The 21,557-nt window shown below is 38.7% G+C and overlaps 1 protein-coding gene across 1 annotated transcript in view; it reads left to right on the top strand.

The window, feature by feature from the left end:
- Nucleotides 1-21,557, top strand: part of CCDC191 (coiled-coil domain containing 191) — a 117,675-nt gene that overhangs the window by 36,535 nt on the left and 59,583 nt on the right. The window contains exon 8 of the mRNA XM_044669178.1: nucleotides 9,813-10,003. Coding sequence (XP_044525113.1) covers nucleotides 9,813-10,003 — 191 coding nt within the window. The remainder of the gene's footprint in view (nucleotides 1-9,812; nucleotides 10,004-21,557) is intronic.

Genomic DNA, 21,557 nt, shown 5'->3' on the forward strand with positions numbered 1-21,557 from the left:
GTCCAATGGGGTCTGGACCTTTGTTTTCATTGGTATAAGGAACTTGAGTGAGGAAACTGTCTCTACCAAGGAAGGCTGGCACCTTCTTTCCAGCTTAAAGCCCTGGCTTGTTTCCTAAAATATTGAGGAGTTCCAGTGGTCAATATATCTCAGAAGAAGGACTTGAGCAAACATCTTCCTGACCCCGAGACCAGCTCTCTATCCACAAGGCCACCAATCAAACATATAAAATAAGGACTAATATCTTACATCAGAGCTTTAGCATTTAGTAAAGTAGAACCAAACTAATTAAGCATTAAGTAAAGAATATGCTTCCCTTTATCACCTTCCAAGTCTGTCTGAAGTTCTGCTGAGAAGCAATTGGGATTTAGTAGAACAAGTATTGACCTTGGGGTCAGACCTAGATTCAAGTCATGGCTGATGATTATTGTCATCTTGAGCAAGTTATTTAAACTTAATTTTTCTCATTCGCAAAATTGGGGTGATACTTCACAGGATTGATGTGACAATTTGCAAACAAAGCACAATAGCAATATGAGTTTAAATTTTTATTCTTTGTATGTATGGTAGTGTGTATGTATGAATGTGTGTTTATATATGTATATTATATGTACATGTGTGTATTGTGTGGATATAGCCATATGTATAATTATGCGTATGCATTATATATATTTATGTGTACACACAAATATAATCATAATTAGTGTATAGCACTGGTTCTACCAATCTTGCTTCCTATCATTTCACATAGATTTTTCCCCCCGCTATTTTCTTGTATTCTTCATATTTATCATTTTTCTGGCACCAATATATATATACTATTAAGTTAGCAAAACATAATTTATTTAGCTACAATTCAATGAATGGTCATATAGGTTATTTCCAGTTTTTTCCATTATTGCTATTAATTATGTGAAATATAATAAAAACATATGTGACAGTGCTTCTCTTTAAACTATTAGTAATATCCTGCCAAGGAAGTCAAAGACAGAAACAAAAGTCCAAAATATACAAAAATAATCACAGCAGTACTCTTTATGGAAGCAAAGATCTGAAAACAAAATCAGTAGCCATCAGTAGGGAATGACTGAAAAAGCTATCGTATATGAATGTATTGGGATGTTGTTGTATATGAAGAAATGATGATTAGAACAGCTAGGTAACTTAGTGAATAGAGAGCCAGGCCTAAAGGCAGAAGTTCTGGGTTCAAATTTGGCCTCAGACTTACCATTGATTCTTTTTTTTTTTTTTAAACCCTTGTACTTCGGTGTATTGTCTCATAGGTGGAAGATTGGTAAGGGTGGGCGATGGGGGGTCAAGTGACTTGCCCAGGGTCACACAGCTGGGAAGTGGCTGAGGCTGGGTTTGAACCTAGGACCTCCTGTCTCTAGGCCTGACTCTCACTCCACTGAGCTACCCAGCTGCCCCCTTACCATTGCTTCTTAATAGAAGGCAGGGAGTTTTTTTTTTTAAAAGAAAGAAATGATGATTGGGGAGACTAGATAGTACAATAATTAGAGTGCCAGGACTGGAGTTGGGAGGACTTAGGTTCAGATCTAGTCTCAGGCACTTTCTAGGTGCCTAGAGTTAATATTGATTCTAAGATAGAAGTTGAATTTAAAAAAAAGAAAGAAAGAAATGAAGAAAATTAATAATTCAGAGAAAAATGAAAAGATGCACTAATACAAAGCAAAATAAGCGGAACCAAAAGAAGAGTGACTATAACAATGTATTAAAAGGATCAGTTTATTCAATAAACAAGTACTGCACACCAGACTAGAAATACAAAGAAAGGCAAAATATGATCCAGGCTCTTAAAGTGCTTACCTTCTCATGGAGAAGATGATATGCAAATAAGTATATAAAGATATTTAATAAGAAACTAATGGTTTTACATCTGGACAGTTGAAACCACTGACCAAACATTTCAAAATCCCTTCTTATGGTTTTGTCTACTTTTCTTGATGGAATTAAGTTCCATTTTAAACAGTGATTATTAATATTGATGAAGATGAAGAAATTGGCACACTCTGTTTCAGAGACTATAAAAACAAACATATCTCCAGACTAGTAGATGATCCATAAAAGACAGCCATTATATGAAGCAGCCATTCTGTATGGATCATAGGATTTTAAGAGCTAAAAGGAAACTCCGGCATGATCTAATCTAACCTTTTCTTGTTATAGCTGCGATGTATTCATATCTTTTGATTCCAAATCTGCGCTCTTTCTACAACCTCTTACTCTATAACACACTGCCTCTACATTTATGTCCATAAGATCAGGGAATCATAGATTTAGAACATGAAAGGATCTTAGAGGTCATTGAGTTCAACCCCTCAGTTAATAGATAAGGAAACTGAATCCTAGAGATGTTAACTGACCTACCCAAAGTCATAGAGCAAGGAAATGTCTGAGGCAGGATTGGAACTCAGATTTTCATGATTCCTAAGTGTAACTCTTGAACCCCTACAACATACTCCTGTTTCTCAGCATGACCCTAGAACTTCCCAGCCTAGTTCCAAAACATGCACATATTCCTCAGCCAGATTATTCTGACTCTCAGAACATTCTTGAGTCAAAAGCTGATACCCTGGAGCAGATGCAAGGGTACCCAGGACACTTGTATTAATTTGGCTTCAGTTTATGCCTATCATCAACTCAAAGAAATTGGTTTCACCAGCATAAACCTCCAAACCGATTACATTTGCAGGAAGACTTAAAAGAAGCTGTTTCTAGGAGGCACTGTGCTGCAGATCTTTAGTTTATTTGTTTGTTTTTTCAGATTTATTTATGGACGTATCCTTCTTTCTCTCTCTCAGTCCCCCAACAGACTCTAATCTGTACCAGATTGTTAAATGAGACTTCCTCTCTGATGGAAAGAGTGCATGATATCTTATTGAAACACAAATCCAGGTGTAATTCTATTTAGGCATTTCTCCCACACACTTATTTGCAAAGATTTTTTTTTCATTAGAAATGTCTGTTAAGAAGCATTCTACTTTGAGCCTATCTCATCTTTCTTTGATCGTGCAATGAAATCTCCCTGGGAGATCCAGAAATCCACATAGAAGTGCCACTGCTAATTAGCAAAACAACAAGGGACTGTGGATGAAAAGTCTTAAGCTATTCATAATGTGGTCTTCTTAATTCTCACCCAACTCTGGAATGGAGCTTTTATGTTTTCTTAAAATTTTCTAAAAGCCTCTGATCCTACTTCTGAAATTCAAAGAGAATAAAGAAAGATCCAAAGGGAGCCATTTACAGAAGTCAAAGGGTCTGTTCTACTTTTTAGGTTTTTTTGTCTGAGGGTAAGGAAATAATTGCCCCCAAAACATCATTGTTAATGTTGTACAGAGCTTACCTAAAGGCCATTAAGCTGAACCATGGGAACATAGAAGCCATACTGAAAGAAAACCTGGATTATTTTTCTTTCTGATGAATCCATGATAATTGTAGTGATATTTCCCCTCTCTCCCATTAATATGGCAAATTTCATTCCCAAAGATTTTAGTTACCAGAGTCATCATCTTATCACGGAAACAAAACCATTTCTGAGTGAGAACTTGACAGCTATCCTCCAGTGAGTGTATTATCTCATGCTTAGCAAGGAAATGCAAGAAACGCTTGGTTGCAAATCAGACTACTGAGGAATGTCAAGTAGACCATGTGGAAAAAACCTGAGCCCATATAGGTGTAGGGTTTTCCTATAGGGAACATTTTGTATATGTTAGGCAGTTTTGAATGGTGTTGTAGAGCCTCCTATTCTTAGGCAAATATCAAATTTCTTATTGTTACAAGGAATGTTCTTTGTTTCTTTATTTCTATATATTCTTGCTCACTGACAACTTTTGACTAAATAGAAAGGAAGACAATGAGCTTCCCTGGCATCTTTTTTGGGCTCCAGCTTAGTAAACATTAGTTTTGTGAATATCAGAGTTATTTTTTCTCAGAATATTGTGTGAGTTTTTATGATCACACATCTTTAGATATTTTTCTCCTTGTCATCAGCTTCTGAAATTGTCCTGATGAGATTTTGCATGTCAAAAATTATCTCAAATGGAGTCTATTCTCTAAAACTTTCCAGAAAATAACTGCATTTTCCTCCCTCCTACAATTTAGATGCTTCCTCCTTTGCTCAAATCCCACCAAGCCAAAAAACAAAAAACAGTGTGGTTCCCCCCAAAAGGCATCAAACAGATACCTAATTAACCTCTGGCATAGCATCATCTTACAGTACCAGTCAGGCATGACTTTATTCTTCTCTCGCATGGTTCTTAAGGACCACAACAATAGTTATTCAGATAAAGCTCCTTGAGAATAGGACTGGCTTCACCTTTGCCTTTCTATCCCTAGTACCTGGCAGAGTGCCTGGCACAAAGGAGCTACTTAATCAATTCTATGTTGATTGATTGACCCATGACTTATTCAGTGTAGAAAGGAAATTTCATCCATCCATTATTAGTAAGCAACTTTTCTGCAGTGTTAGAGAGTTTCCCAGGACCCTAAGAAGTGACAGAACTCTCCCTCAAATAGATTACACTCTCCTGGGGTCACAGGAGAGGAATACAACATGTGTGTGTAAAGGTATATAGGAGGCTGGGAGAGGAAGGCTGTTAGCTGAGGTCTTGTAGGCTCCTTGCCAGAGATAGTGCATGGGTTGGGTGATGAAGGAGACTAGGGATTCTGGGAGGTGGAGGTGAGCAGGGACAGCATGTCAGGCATGAGGCAACCAGGACAAAGGCAGAAAGGTGGGAAACAGTGCCATATCTGGGGAGCATTAACATGTCTGGCTGCTCCATGGAGTGAGATAGACCATGTTAGAGGTCATGAGATAGAGGTAGTGGCTGTGTAAGTGGAGAGAAGGAACAGATGCAAGCAATGCTGGACAGTTAGAAACAGAGATTTGGCAAATGAATCACTATGAGGAGTGAGGAAGAGTGAGGAATTGAGGATGACCCAGAGATTGTGAATCTGAGGAAGAGGAAAGATGATGGTGCCCAATACAGAAATAAGAAAATTTGGAAGAGCAGTGGGTTTAGAAGGAAAGGTTCTCTTGTGAACAGGTTGAGTTTGAAATGCCTACAGGGCATCTCCTTTGAAATTGGGGAGGGAGGGTGAGGGAGGGGACAGGACAGCTAGGCAGCTCAGTAGATGGAGAGCCAGGCCTAGAGATGGGAAGTCCTTAGTTTCAAATCTGTCCTCAGACACTTCCTAGCTGTGTGATCCTGGGCAGTCACTTAACCCACATTGCTTAGTCCTTACCATTCTTCTGCCTTGGAATCAATTAATTAGTATTGATCCAAGATGGAAGGTACAAGAAGAAAGAAAGAAAAGAAAGAGAAGGAAGGAAGAAAAGAAGGAAGGAAGAAAGGAAGGAAGGAAGGAAGGAAGGAAGGAAGGAAGGAAGGAAGGAAGGAAGGAAGGAAGGAAGGAAGGAAAAGTTGATTCTAAGAATTGATTCTAAGATGGGAGGTAAAGTTTAAAAAAAGAAAGAAAAAAATTGCTTCTAAGAATTGATTCTAAGATGGAAGGTAAGATAGAAAGAAAGGAAGGAAGGAAGAAAAGAAAAGAAAAAAAAGAAGTAGATAGCTGTTGATATGTAAGATTGGAGCTCAAGGGAGAACTAGGACTGGATACATAGATCTGTGAGTCATCTGCATGGAGTTGTTAAACCTGAGAGCACTTGATGAAATTGCCAAGTGAGAGTGTAGAGAAAGGGTCCAGGACAGAGCCTTGGGAAACCCCCAATTAGTAGGCAGGATGAGGCAGCAAAGGAAGCTAATAAGCCATCAGACATGTAGGATTACCAAGAGAGAGCAGCGTCACAAAGGGCAAAAGAGGACAGAGTTGTACAAGAGTGTGAATCAGTAGTGCCATACATGGCAGAAAGGTCAAGAACGAAGAGGATTGAGGAAGTCCATTCAAGTCTGGGATTTGATATCATTGGTAACTTTGGAGAGCTCAGTTCCGGTTGTAGTGAAGTTGGAAGCGAAAGATAGAGAAGTAAAGACAAGAGAAAGTGGGGTCAGCTGGTCAAGCTGTGTTGGCATGTTTTTCTAGGATTTTTTAGGATTTTTGCTGAGAAAAGAAAGAGATGCATATAATTCAACAGCCAGAAAGTGCTTATTAGGAATGGAAATGGTCTGGGCCTATTTATAGGCATCAGGGAAGGTCTATACTACAAAGAAAGAAAAAAGGCCTTTACCAACCTTTTAAGCCTACTAGTTGCACCACAGATAGTTCTGTTTGGCAAAAATACATTGTAAACTTGTTGACATTTTTGTCCTCTTTACAATTCATTGTTTATCTTTCCATGACTGAGAATTTTGATGCAATTACTACTGAGCTTTGAGACAAAAGGGAAATAGCTAAGGAATTCTGATGAGTTCCCCACTTCATTAATCAGACTAAGCATCTCTAGTGACAGGGTTAGAATTACCACGCAGATTAGATGGCAAATTGCTGTTCTATCTCACGTCAATCATTTCCAGTGACAGCAGTGTGATTACACTTCAGAAAAGAGCTTCTCTTGCCAACAGAATGAGGGCAACTCCAGTGCATGTAATAAATTTAGCAGGGTGAGCTGTCATATGTTCTCTTGAGTGGAATCTTTAAAAGACCAAATGATGTCTCATGGAAGATCTCAAAAGGGGGGAAACATCCCACTTAGAAATCATTCTGCATCTGAACAGCCTTCTTTTGGGTATTTCTTTTCTTCTTTCTAAATACTGTGGTCATAAACTTAGAAATATTTCTTCCCACAAGTTTGCCTGTTCTTCATTCACACATATCAAGCCATAATCATTTGCACAGCTGTGATGTTTCAAAGATGATGGCTGCTGGGAAATTTTTTTTAAGTAAGCTTGTTTAAAAGCCAAGAGAATCAAAGAAGAGAGTGAAAGAGTAGACATAACTGCTTGGGGTGTTTTATAAATGTGCTTGCTCTTGGTGAAGCCATGCTCACCATGGCAAAGGTACAAAAAGACAAGGTAGATACCTAAAGGAACAGTACAAATACACAGCATAAAGCATTGTTTACTGCAAATTCTGACAAGGAGACCTGAGGAAGAGAAGCAAATAGGAAAGTTTTTCATAAGCTAATCCTTGGAAGAAGAAAAATAAAGTGGCTCCCAGAGTCTGTCAAATCTCTCCTTTTCCTTTTTTTCCTCAGTGGAACATAGATCTATCCATCTTTCCCTTGGGAAAGGGATTAAGGGAAAGGGATTAAGGGATTTTCTAATTCTTCCATTTTCTTTTCTTCTGAAAGCATATAAGTCAGATAGCCTGAAAAAAAATGTATTCAAAAACAATTTAGTGGTTTTAGGAAACCAAGAAAATGCTTTTGTTTCCTTTTTGGTGAGTATTGCCTACTATCACTAATAGTGATGCCAAAATGGCATCATGAGTTTAGTTTAGATTCTAGAATCCTGGGTTCAAATCTAGTTCCTGCACTCACAATGGACAAATTATACAACCCAGCTGAGCCTCAGTTTCCTTATCTATAAAATGAGGATAAGGCTTGTATAACACTTGACCACATGGCCCCCAGGTTGGATCACACCACTCCCCCAGGATTCTCCAGTGCCCTTAAGGAGATTTGGGGGATGTCTAGAATCCATGCAAATTATTCCAGTCCCCATTGATGATATTTCCGTAACTGTAGGGGGTGGTCTCCTATACCCCAGCTCCATTCTACCACTAACAGATTAGCTTTCACATAGAAGCATTTATGTCAAAAAGCAATCACAGGGCAGTCAGGTGGCTCAGTGGATTGAAATCCAGGCTTAGAGAGAGGAGGTCCTGGGTTCAGATGTCACCTCAGACACTTCCTAGCTGGGTGACCCTGGACAAGTCACTGAACTGCAAACGCCGAATCCTTAAAGCTCTTCTGCCTTGGAACCAATACTTAGTATTGATTCTAAGAAGGAAGATAAGGATTCTCTCTCTCTTTTTTTTCAAAGACATAATCCCAAATATTCTACTTTACTAAGTCCCACCACATGCAAGACAATTCTTTTCCCCTCATGCTTCCTTAGCCTCTGAAGAAGGGGTGGTGATTAGGTTCAAAACTTTGCTTAGTTTCTATATAACTGACTGGCTGCCCCATCAGGCCTGCTCTTCTGGCTCCAGGGTTGTTAGCCTCATGAAGGTCACCTCTGACACCTGAAACTGAGGAGGAACAGCCCAAAGAGAAGCAAATGGCCCCAGGATAAAAGAGGGAGGGCAGGGGGAGGATGTCCTTCCCTTCTGTTTGATGTTGCCCAGGCTATGGCCACAGCAGGAAGAGGAGGCCCGAAAGGGCAGCTCAGAAAAAGAACTGGCTCAGCCTCCCTCATTTTACAGATGCCAGGAGCAACAGGAGGGGCCATCCCCCCTCTCCCCCCACCGAGGAGGCAGGCCCACAGGGGAGGCCTCCTGCTGTGCTCATAGCATATAGGGAACCACCGAATCCCAGCCTCCTCCTGCTCAGCCACACAGGGTCATAGCATATAGAGGGCTTTATAGGTTCTAAAGCGCTTCCCCCATATCCCATAAGGTAAGGATGTTATCATCTTTTCTGCTGATGAATAAACTGAGTTTCACAGCAGTTAAGTGATTTTTTTCAAGGTCACACAAATAGTCATTGGAAAAGCCAAGACTAAAATTTAGGTTCTCCAAATCTACTGTTCTCTCCTCCCTATGAATGTAGTCTGAGTCACAAAGAAAATAGTTTGTGCAAAGCAGACTTTTAAAAAAAATACCCCTGAGAACATTCCATATAGAGGTGTCTACCTACCTATCCATCCCAGTCAGGATTAGAAAAATTACAGTTTTCAAGCCCAGAGACTCAAACCTGGCCTCAGACACTTCCCAGCCATATGACCTTGGACAAGTCACTTAACCCCCATTGCCTAGCCCTTACTGCTCTTCTACCTTGGAACTAATACATAGTAGTGATTCTAAGATGGAAGGTAAGGGTTTAAAAAAAAAAAAGAAATCACAGTGTTGGGGAGTTAGGTAGCACAGTGGATAAAGCACCAAATCTGGAGTCAGAAGGACCTAGGTTCAAATGTGATCTCAGACACTGCCTAGCTGTGTGGCCCTGGGCAAGTCACTTAACCCTCATTGCCTAGTCCTTACCACTCTTCTGCCTTAGACAGATATTAGTATCAATTCTAGGACAGAAGGTAAAAATTTGAAAGAAAGAAATTACAATGTAACTAATGAAAAAAACTTGAATGTCACTCTGACTTCTTCATTTAATCATATTCTAAGTTATAACATCATCAAAATCATTATTATTGTTACTTTTCCCTTTCTAGATTATAAATCCTTTGAAGCAAACACTCTCATTTTTAAAAAATCCCTCTATACCCCATACCTAGTTCATATCCTTGAATATTAAGTTAAACATTTTTAAGTGAATTGAATTGAACTTTTTGTCCTAAGCATATTCATGGCAATGAGATTTGTGAAACAAAACTTTCTCTTTTTAACAAAAAGTCTATTCAAGTAGTGCTGTAACAACCAACTTCTAGAACAACCAAAGAATTAGATTCATCTTTTGAAAATTAGTGAGGTCTCAATTGTTGAATAATCTTTGGTATATGATTGTCCTTTCTCTGCCTTCTAGCATGAAATTTCTTGAAAATGATAAGGAAAAGTGTCTAGAGAGAATTGAATAGGCACAGGAAAGACAGACAGACAGACAGATAGAAATTAGAGACAGAGAAACAGAGACAGACAGAAAGATGTAGATACATAAACAGATTTTTTAAAATTCTCCTTAACCCTGAAGTGTGGTTGTTTTCTAAATATTCTCAATGCAGTGTCTACAAAAGTATTTCTCCGCCTGGAATAAGGAGGTTTTTGAACGCAAATTTAAGATGAGTAAAGCTGAGACCCTTGCAAATTGGAAATGTCAGATGAAGTTCCTACAAGCCTGGAGGGACTACACAAGAGGTCAGAAATTAGCACGGGAGACTCGAGACATGGAGGCTTTTTTGAGGGATCAATTCAGGTATGAAAATTCAAACTTTTTCATAGATTTTTATATGGAGGGGATCTTGAAGGACATCTAGTCCAATGTCTTTATTTCAAAGTTGAAGAACAAATAATGCACAGAGAGGTATAGTGATTTCCTCAAAGTCACACAGGTAATAAATGGCAAAGCCAGAATTTGAACCCAGTTCTTCCTAACTCCAGGTCTAGTGGGCAGAAATTTGACAGTTCAGTTTAACAAACATTAAAATCTTTGCCATCGTGGTAGGTGTGCAAAAACTAAAATGAAAAATGATCTCTTCCTTCAGGGACCTTACATTTTGTGGGGAGATGACTACAAATGTTCAGTACAAATAAGAAAAAAATAAGGTTACCCCAGGTACTAGGTACACCAGGTATGGGTTTCAGAGAAAGCTTTCCACAGAAGATGAAACGTCTGTTGACCACTGAAGGAAAATAAGAATTCTGAAAGCATTCAGCTGTTGTGAGAGCTAACAATTAAAAGCCTCCTAAAAGCAGATTTGCCTCAAGTACACTTCATTAGCAGAGGTTGAGAGACTCCTCATCAGAATATTGTAGAGAGGATTTCTATTTAGATGATGTTCCTACCAACTCTCCAATTTGATGATCCTGAACCTGATGTTTAAAGCTTTTTACAGTCTGGCTCCCTCTTCCTTTCTCAGTCTCATTTCTCACTACTCTTAGGAATTCTACTTGCAAGTCACACTAGACTACTTACTCAATCCATCTACCAGCCTTCTGGGCTCCCAGGTTAAGAGGGATGCTTCTTTCCTTAAATGCCACTCTGACTTCTCCATTTAATTTTATTCTAAGTTGTATCATTATACATCATTATTATTGTTACTTTTCTCTTTCTCAATCATAAGCCCTTTGAACCAAATAGTCTCACTTTTTAAATCTTTGTATACCCCATACCTAGTTCATGTCTTTAATATTAACTGAACGTTTTTAAGTGAATTAAACTTTTTGTTCTGAGTGTTCATGGCAATGAGACTTGAGAAACAAAACTTTCTCTTTTTAACAAAAAGTTTATTCAAGTAGTGCTAGAGGAACAATGAATGAATAACAATAAATAAATGAAAAATAATTACAAGATAATTGGGAGAAGGCTTTCATCCTTAGAAGGATCCAGAAAAAGCTTCCATAGCAGGAGGCTCTTAAGCTAAGCTACCCTGGGTATGTGTTTGGTTTTGAGGCACCTGTACTCATGGTGTAACAGTTTTACTGTTGGATTCTTCTTGACAATTTCTTTTAAAAGAAGAAAAGAAAAGAAAAACAGTATTTTTACAAGTGCCTATCAAAGAAGATTTTGAGTTCTTCTCGAAGTGAGAAAAAAGGGGGCAGAGGGAGGAATTTGAGTACAAGCAAAGAATTTGAATCACACTTTGAAATTGGTGATAACATTCTATTTTGGGGTTCCCTAAGACCTCTCTTATCAAAAATGTTTCAGATATGCCCTCTCCCCTCCGAGGGTGACAGCCAATCCTAGATAAATTGTGAAAAAAACAAAGTTTATCTTTAATATTATTCATCATGTCTTTGCATAGCCTCCTTTCCCAATTTATTGCTTTTGGGCCTTTACCTCCACTTCTCTCTCCCCACCATTTCCCCAACTCTTGACCCCAGGCAGGTGCTTTGGACTGACCACTCCTTCATCAGCAATCAGTGTTCTCAGCCTTCCCTACACCCCCATCAAAGTTGATTTATCTTGAGACCTTGGTTTGGTAGTCTGCTAATGATTACATTGTGGTTGACCTGTTGCCTCCCTTCTCAGTAACATATTTTCAACTTAATAGAGTTTTTCTGCAAACAATATCTTAACCAAAAGTTAAAGCATGTAATTAAAGATATTGCAGGCTGAGAATGTTTGGGGTCAAAAAAGACTATGGGCAGCTTTCGGATCATATTCATTCCTTCATTTGCTCAACAAATATCAGTTAAGTACATACTACAATGAAAGGTACCATGCTGGGCTCTCAGAAAGAAATAGAAAGTAGAAATTAAGGAGTTTGTGGTCTACTTGATTTCCATTATCCAAGACCATAGTATATGTAGGTCCTTCCCTCCAGTCTCTCCCCTCTCCAGCCCATCCTCCAGATAGCGTCCAGTGTCCTCCAGGATCCAAAACAAACTCCTCTGCTTAACATTTACATCCCTTTATGACCTTGCTCCAACCTACCTGTCCGTATTTATTATGCATTATTCCCCTTGATCTACCTCAGACCATTTCCCATCTCTGGACCTTCAGACCAGCTGCCCTCCATATCCCTAATATAATCTAGCTTCCTATGGAGGCCTAGTTTCCCATCAAGCTTAGCTCAAGAGCTACTTGCTACAGGAGCCTTTCTGGATCCTTCAAGCTACTAGTGCCCTCTCCCAACTTTCTTGTAATCATTTTTCATTCATTTAACATATACTCATTTATACATATAATGTTTCTGCCTCTATAACTTAAGCTCTTTGAGAGCAGGGGCATTCATTTTTGTCTCTGCATCCCCAGCTTCTGGAACATTGCCTGGCACATAGTGAGTGCTTGAAAAGTACTTGATAAGTAACAAAGGAATTGAGGCAATTGGATGGCATGCATAGTGGATAGTGTTAGGCCTGGAGTCAGGAAGTCTCCTCTTCTTATGTTCATATCTGGCCTCAGACACTTATTAGCTATGTGACCTTAGGCAAGTCACAACTCTGTCTGCCTCAGCTTCTTCATATGTCAAATGATCTGGAGAAGGAAATGGCAAACCACTCCAATATCTTTGACAAGAAAACTCCAAATAGGGACAGCTAAGGGGCTCAGTGGTTAAAGAGGCAGGCCTGGAGTCAGGAGGACCTGGATTCAAATTTGGACTTGAGTACTTCCTAGCTCTGTGACCCTGAGCAAATCACTTAACCTCAGTTGTCCAATCCTTACCACTCTTCTGCCTTATCCATTCTAAGACAGAAAGTAAGGATTTAAAAAAAAAGAAAATCCCAAATGAGATCACAGAGAGTCAGACACAAATGTAAACAACTGAACAAACCACCACCACCATATGAATAATAGAAATTAAATGACAATAGGATGATAAAGGAAAGGGAAACATTTCTTCAAAGAAAGACTTCATGAGGGATGTGGATTTGGAGAAAGACCTTCCAGAATGAAGTGAGTGTTCATTAAGTGGAGATGGAAAGATCATTTCAAGTGGGAGGAGGACTTAAGAGTGAAAATATAGAAAAGAGGAAGGGGTGTTTAGAGGGCAAAGATAGGCTGGATTTGAGCTATATTGTAAAGGAATAATCAATAGAAGTTGGTGATTTATTGGATGTGGGGATGTGGAGAAGGGAAGTGCCTGAAGTTTCAAGGACTCACAAGTGGTGAGGGGTGGAGGAGGGAGGTTAATAAAGACTTCGTGTAGAAGGTAGCACCTGAGACGTTTTTCTTTCTCTCAATCTTTCTGTCTTTCTCTCTTCCTTCCTCTTTCTCTTTCTGTCCCTTTCTCTTTTTCTCTGTCTCTCTTTTCTTGCTTCTTTCTTTCTTTCTTTTTTCCCTTCTAAAACCCTTACCTTCTGTAAAAGGGGAAAAGGGGTGGGGGGTTTGGTTGGATATAATATTTAAAGGAGTGTTACCAAGAATTGAATAATTATCATTTCAAAAGTGATTTTAGTAATTTATTTATAAAATATGAGAGAGTGGAAGTAGAGAGATGAGAAGAGGTTAGAGTAAGAGATCTAGCTTAAAGAACTAGATTTGTATTCAAGTCTGGGCTTTACTCTCTGGCAGGGCTCCAGAGGCCCAGCTAGAGAGCCTAAAAGTCAATTAACAAGGGTTTTAGCCACAAGGGCTCTTCCCAATCAAGGGAGCCTCCCGGAGGCTAGTACCTCCAGGGAAACTAAGGTAGTCAGCCTTTTTCACTTACCACATGTAGTTCTGAGGGACAGATTTAAGAACAGTCTCACCAAGGTCTCAGGGTCCCAGCCAGTGCTCCTCCAGGTCCAAGAAGCTAATAAGAACCGACCCACAGGAAGTTGTCACTCCTTTTTAAAGGCACTTCTTTTTCATCACTTCCTGTGCCTTCCTCTTAATCTACATGTCTAATCACAACAGACGCTTTGCTTAGGACTGCTCAGGGGGCAGTCAGTCAATTCTGATTCATCACCCACTCTTGCACATGTGGGTTACAGACTTCCCAACATGTGAATTAAGTGGTGATATTTTCACCTTTGGTGATTAAATCTAAAGATGGGCAGGATAGGTTTAATCTCATTATCACACTTCCATCTTAGAATCAATACTATATATTGGTTCCAAGGCAGATCAGTAAGGGATAGTGGGAGTTAAGTGACTTCCCCAGGGTCACACAGCTTACAGGTGTTTGAAGCCAAGACCTCTCTTCTCTGGGCCTGGCTCTCAACCCACTGAGCCACCTAACTGTACCTCCATAGGCTTTTTTTTTTCCTTTTTAAAACCTTACCTTCTATCTTAGAATTAATATTATGTATTGGTTCCAATACAGAAGAGTAGTATGGGCTAGGCAATGGGGATTAAGTGATTTGGCCAGGGTCACACAGTGGAAAATATCTGAGACCACATTTGAACTGAGGACCTCCTGTCTCTAGGCCTGAATCTCAATCCACTAAGCCACCTGAGCCATGTTTTAAGAGAAGCTAAAAATTCTGAAAGGGTGGAGGTGAAGAGGGATGGAGGGTGCAGCCTTTACCCACTATCCCCTCCAAACACATCTTGTCCATTTCTTACTTCAAACTTTCACTCAGTGTGTCAGTAAGGAAGGGCAAGTTACTTAACCCCCATTGCCTAGCCCTACCACTCTTTGGCTTTGGAACCAATATAAAGTATTGATTCTAAGACAGAAGGTAAGGGTTGGAAGGAAGGAAAGAAGAAGGAAGGAGGGGGGGGAGGGGAGGAGGGAAGAAGGAAGGAAGGAAGGAAGGAAGGAAGGAAGGAAGGAAGGAAGGAAAGAAAGAAAAGAAAAGAAAAGAAAAGAAAAGAAAAGAAAAGAAAAGAAAGCTCAGGTGCTACCTTTTAGTAAAGGACAGCTTGTGTAAATACTTAGAAGTATTCCCATAGTCAGTAGAACTATTTGGCTCAATCTGTGGAGATAGATTAGGTCTTCCATTGTGAAGAAAGAGCAATTTGTATTTTTTCCTATAGACAGTTGGGGGGGGGGTACATTAAAAATTACTTGAGCAGACCAGTTTGGCAGCTGTATGGAAAGTGGATTGGAGAGGGAAAAAACTGGAAACACAGACAAATTAAGTAACTGCTGAAATGATATGCAGAGTCAAATGCTACAGAAAGGTGGAGGAAAATGAAAACCAAACAAAATCTTTGAAGTAGGTGATTAGAACACTGTTGAGTTTCCAAAGAGTCATCCTGGTAGAACATGAGGGGCAGAAGCCAGATTGCAGGGGATGAGAGAGAGTAGGGAAGGAGGTGGAAGCGTCAGGTATAGATCACTCAGATGAGAATATTGGCTGTGAAAGAAAATAGGTAAATAGAACTATAGTAAACATAAGTGCTTCAGGGTTAATCAAGGGCTTGTTTTTTTCTTTTTAAGATAGGAAAGGTCTATGCATATTTGTAGACTGAAGGGTAAAAAAACTAGAGAAGGGACAAAGATAGGAAATACTGGAAAGAATGAAGATTAGTGTGGGGAATAGAGTTCATATTAGCTACCTAGATATAAGGAACAATTGCCTAGACAAAAGGAAACAGGAAGCCAGGTCTTCCAGAGGTTCATGATTCCTACCTGCCTGCTTCTTTTATTAGAGCAGTGATGGCAAACCTTTTAGAGACTGAGTGCCCAAACTGCAACCCTCAGGCCACATGTGAGCCCCCACCTTACCCCAGACAGGGGAGGGAGAAAGCGCTCCCATTAGCTGCTGGGCAGAGGGGCAAGTCATGTAAGAAATGTCCTCAGTTATGTGTGGAGAGGAGAAAGGAAACATTCCTCCTCTGGCACACATGCCATAGGTTCACCAACCCAGTATTAGAGGAAAAAAACAAATCAGCAGTGCAGGTTTTATTTTTAACTAGTTTTTAATAAATGCTATTATATGGTTGTAGGCTAACTGAATAAATGAATTGATGAGGTGTTTTTTAATTGACATACGCCCCCTAAAAGTTTGTTTGTTTTTTTAATCATTAAGTTCAGATGACCTTTCAGCCTCAGTTCATATTTAATTTTTGTTGCTGGCTTTTGGATGAGAACCTGGTATTATCTTGGGAACATTTGGATTCTGCCAATCAGAAGATATCGATCGTCTGCTCTCGGTAAAGCCTTGTGCTCACTGCTGTGGAGGACACAGAAAGTTTAAGACAAGCTACCTCCCCTTGAGGGGTTTACAATCTGTTAGGCAAGATAAGACAAGAACACAGAAAAAGTTAACAAACAAACAGGAGGCTTTATGCACTAAGTGCCAAATGAGTGGCATAGACAGTAAGAGCTGGGAGAGCTTGGAGCTGGAGAGATAATTATGGATGTAATGATATTGCTGCTTTTTGTGGGTCCTGAACTAGGTCCTGAAGGATAGGTAGAATTTGCATATATATTCTTGTCCAAAGTTATCCAAAGAGGAGAGAGGAATGAGGACAGAATCAACAGACACATTGAATAAAAGCTTAAAGTCAGAAATGGACAAGATGTGTTTAAGGGACAGTGAATAAATAAATCAGACTAGAGAGAAGTTTAAAAGTTGCTTTTGTGCTTGTATCCCTGACCCTAGCAGGGTCACCTTGTACACGATAGGCACTTGACCAGATGTCAGATTGAATTGAAAGGTAAGTCAGCTAGGCCTGGAGGCAGGACAATGTTGGTTCAGATCTGGCCTTAGATACTTCTTAACTATGTGACTCCAATTTTCTAGCCCCTGCCACTCCTCTTTCTTAGAATTGATATTAAGTTTGATGGTAAGGGTTTTTTTTGTTGTTTGTGTTAATTGGGTCTGAATTGTTCCTGAACCCATTTATGACATAGGCATATATTCACACTCATTCTTTCCACCAATATTTATTGGGGACTAATTATGTGTAAGATATTGTGCTCTATTATCCATTTCAGCATTTCCATTGGATACCTACAGCTTCTTTGATCTCTAATAATTTAGATCCCCACAAATAGGCATACATGTCTTAAAATTCCACATTTACATATAGGGGGCCAAGAAAAATACAGTTTCTATTTCCTGATATGCTTTTAACCATTAATCATTAAAAAGACTGAATCTTAATACTTCTTATGGATTACCTGTATATCACTAAATTTTCATCAGTTTTCATTAGTTTATATATAACCTCCCATCCTATTTGTGCCAAGTTTAGTGTTGAGTATTTACTGTTCTGTGACTTAAATAGACCTGCATTTCAATCAGGCATCACAGCAAGTCATATGCTTGCCATTCTCAACCTTATCATTTCTGATTTCTATTTCAAAATTTCAGAACTGGTTATTTAGCAAACTTTTACAAGGATAGCAATAAAAATAATTTTTTTCATTTGTATAGTGCTTTTGTGTTTACAGGGTATATAGATATAGACAGATACACACATACATATACACATGTGCATACATATATGTGGTTATATGTGTGTTTGTATGTATTGCCTCATTTGGACCTCAGAAGAGCTCTGTTGGGTTGGCAAGGAAGGTATTATTGTAATGATTTTAAAGTTGAAGAACTTGAAATTCAGGATTTAGTGATTTGCCCAAAATTTTACATTTGATAACAAGCTGAGCTGGATTAGAATATGTCTCCAGATTCCCAGCATCTGTACAGATTGCTCTTTTGCCATTAATACTGTTGTAACATTTCAAATAGCTGTCTGGCTAAGATTCTTGTTTCCTTAGATGGAAGTTTTTTCCTTTTTCTTTATTTCGGTCTGTGTATCTGTATCCTTTCTTCTCCTCTCCTTTCATGGCTATCTTTTCTTGATATTTGTGGTCAGCTCGGGTATTTTTGTTTACGGTTCCCCAGTGTTGGCTTTTGAGAAACACCAGGTCAGGGTATTTGGAAAAAAGGATATTCTATCCCTGAATAATTATCTATCTTCAGGACACTGCAAGAAACCATCTCTTTTTAGACCTTTTTAGACTACCTGCTTTGAATAATTCATAGTTTTGGCAGCAGTCTTTTCTAGTGTAACCAATCAGGAGGTTGTTCCTTTGCAAATGGGAAATACTAAGTACAGAAAGCATTCCTCATTGCCTAGAAGTGGTCAGGGAGTGGGACACGGCTTTATTTGGGGGTTTCCAACCTCCATATTTCTTCCTCTCTCACCTAAGGGACAAATATGTATATTTTTAGACATTTTAATACTGTAGATAACCATCACTAAATGAGCTACAATCCCTATTAGGGAATGGGCCTTCTACTCATTTCCTTCCCCTGCTGTTTAATTTAGTCTTTTTTTATTTACAGAAATATTTTTGCTTTTCATACAGTCCACATGATCTCTCTTCTGATGGCCAAGATTGCTTTCAGCAATCCATACTGTAAAAATATGAAATTAGCACATCAGGTGAATTTCACACTCCCCCTTCCCAAGCCAGATTGATGTAAATTAAATTTCACATTAATCAGGCAGAGAAACTTACAGCTACTATGCTGTGGAAATGATGATTTTCCCTCACTAGGGTAAGATAAGTGATCTCTGTGACACTGTACTTAATAATAACTTGTAGCTTTTCTTTACAAAAATCCTGTTCTGATGCCTGACTGTGATGTGAGGGTAGTAGGCCTGAATTCTTTATTATTATTATTATTATTATTATTATTATTATTATTATTATTATTACCCTTACCTTCACCTTAGAATCAATACTGTATATTGGTTTCAAGCCAGGTCAGTGGTAAGGGCTAGGGAATGGGGGTCAAGTGACTTGCCCAGGGTCACACAGCTGGGAAGTGTCTGAGGCCAGATTTGAACCTAGGACTTCCCATCTCTATGCCAGGCTCTCAATCCACTGAGCTACCCAGCTGCCCCCTGCAAGAAAGCTTTGAGCACCATACTGGCAACCAACTTGCCTGCTGTATGGAGACCTGCCTGAGGCCAGAATGGCTCATCACCAGTGGGTTAGCCACTGAGTAATGAAGTATTACTTCTATTTCTACAATCATGGTAGCAGGGGTGGGGGGGTGGGGGGGCAGAAGGTGATAAAAATAGCACTGTTTTTAGCGCTCCTATAAACATTAACTTTTAGCACTCTAAAAGTGATATCCTTGACTCCTGGCTGAAGTAATTATTGAAGTAATGAACCATATAATATTAACAGTATCATATGAATGATTATCAATCAGTACTGATTGATAGTTATTATAAATGAAACCAAATGTCATACACATATTAAAACCAGTGGAAATGCACGTCAGCTATTGGGGGGGGGGGAGCAGAGAGTGAAGCGGGGGTGAAGGGGAAAGTAAGAACATGAATCATGTAATCATGGAAAATTTTTCTAAAAAATTAAAAGATCAAAAAAAAAAGTCATACAGAAGTTGCAGTTAAATGGAAGGATGTTTTACAGATGCCCTTTGAAGAATCTGGTGACAGAGCTGGTGGCATTGGCTTAATCATGCTTCCAAAGGCAATAAGAAACATCATTTTGTGGAACACTTGGTCCCAGAATATTGATGATGAACCTGAGTTTTACCATGAAGATAATTGTAGTTTATTCAATAACATCTGTTGCAAAGGATGAAGAGAGAGAAATTTTTATGAAGAACCTGACAACACCCTCCAAACCAGCTCAGCCTACCCACGGATACACAGTTATTGATTTTACTGTGAAGGAGAACAAAGAGAGAGGAGGGTGAAAAAATACTCTGAAAAATAGGGTTCAAGAGTAGGAAACAAAAATCCTAAGGCTGACAGACTCCTCAGAAGCTGCATTTGGGGATATCAAATACTTTGTTCTAGAAGGGAGTTAGAAGGTGCTAGGCAGTCCAAGCTCCAGATACTATAACCTGAAGGAAAAAAAAAGAAACTGAATCAAACTTTGAAATGAAAAAATGAAACTATCTTAACAGGCAAGAATTGATGGCTTATAGATATGCAAGTCAGCATGTAGTCATACCACTGACCAGTTAGAGCAATACCAAACTGAAGGAAATGGTACAGGTAAGAAGAAACTGAAGGCAATTATAGTAGCTTCAACTTGTCCTATTCAAACAAGTGACCAACCCTGAGAAATGGATAAAATAAAAGACATTGAGAGGGATAATTGTCATTTCCTATGGAAGTTTAACTGATAAAAAGCATATCATTACAAGGATGCCAATAAACCAAGAAACCACTTCAGCAAATAAATACTTATCCCTCTTACCAACTGGAGAGACAAGAAAGCAAAGTATGGCACCAGTATAGAATATTAACTCATTTGCAAAATGTTGCAGAAGAGAGAGGGCAGAAAATTATAAATCTCTCTTCTCTTCTTAGATAGTGAGTAATCATTGCAAAAGGCAATGGAGGGGGAAATGAGTCTGCAGAAGGCTTAGCAAGACTTTCTCCAATGGATGAATTTTGATCAAAGGATATGATTGAAAGTCCTCAAAAGTAGAATTGCAGACCGTTAATAATCATATAAAAAAGATTGCTCCAAATTACTAAGATAAATGCAAATCAAAACAACTCTGAGGTTTCCCCACACAGGAAGCAAATTGGCAAAGATGAATAGCCAGTGTTGAAGGGGTTGTGAAAATAACAGACTCATTTGGTAGAGCTGTGAATTCTAGAAAACAATTTGTAGTTTTGTTAAGAAAGTGACAAAAATATCTATACACTTTAACCCAGAGATCCCATATATACACCAAGCAGATCAAAGAGAAAGAAAAAAATCCTACATACCCCAAAATATTTATATACAAGACCACTTTTTGTAGTAGCAGAAAACTGTAAATAAAGTATATGGGGGAAATGACTAAACATGTGGTACATGATTGTAACAGAACATTACTGTACTGTAAGAAACAATTAATATAAAGAATATAGAAAAATATGAGAAGAATCAGTGCAAACTAAAATGAGCAAAACCAGGAAAACAATAAATACAATAACTACAACAGTGTAAATGGAAAAAAAAACAAAAAAAATGAAACTAAGCAATATGTAATTATAATGACTAAATCTGGTCCCTAAAAAGTGATAAGAAAAAGGAACTCTTTCCCTTCTTTGCTGAAGTTGGGGACTATGATTCTAGAACATGGTACGTATAGTTTTAATGAATTACTTTCTTCTCTCTTTATTCTTTGTTATAAGAACTGTTTTTCAGTAGGAAGAAAGGAAGGATATAATGTGAAATGAAACTAATGTAAAAATGAAAAATATCATTAAAAATGCTTTTTTAATGTCTTGTTATGAGATCCAACTAAGCCAGATCATCCTAACTGCATTTACAGATGAAACTTGGAGTAGAATAACAAATATACAGAAATAGGAAAACAGTTTTTACCATGGCTCATCTTTATCATTTATGATAATGAAACTACCATATTTTGAGTTCCTAACATCCTAATTTGAGAAAGTGGAAATCTAACAAAAATGAGACAAGAAGAACTTGGCC

Source organism: Gracilinanus agilis, chromosome 3 (assembly GCF_016433145.1).
Source record: "Gracilinanus agilis isolate LMUSP501 chromosome 3, AgileGrace, whole genome shotgun sequence".
Lineage (NCBI taxonomy): Eukaryota > Metazoa > Chordata > Mammalia > Didelphimorphia > Didelphidae > Gracilinanus > Gracilinanus agilis.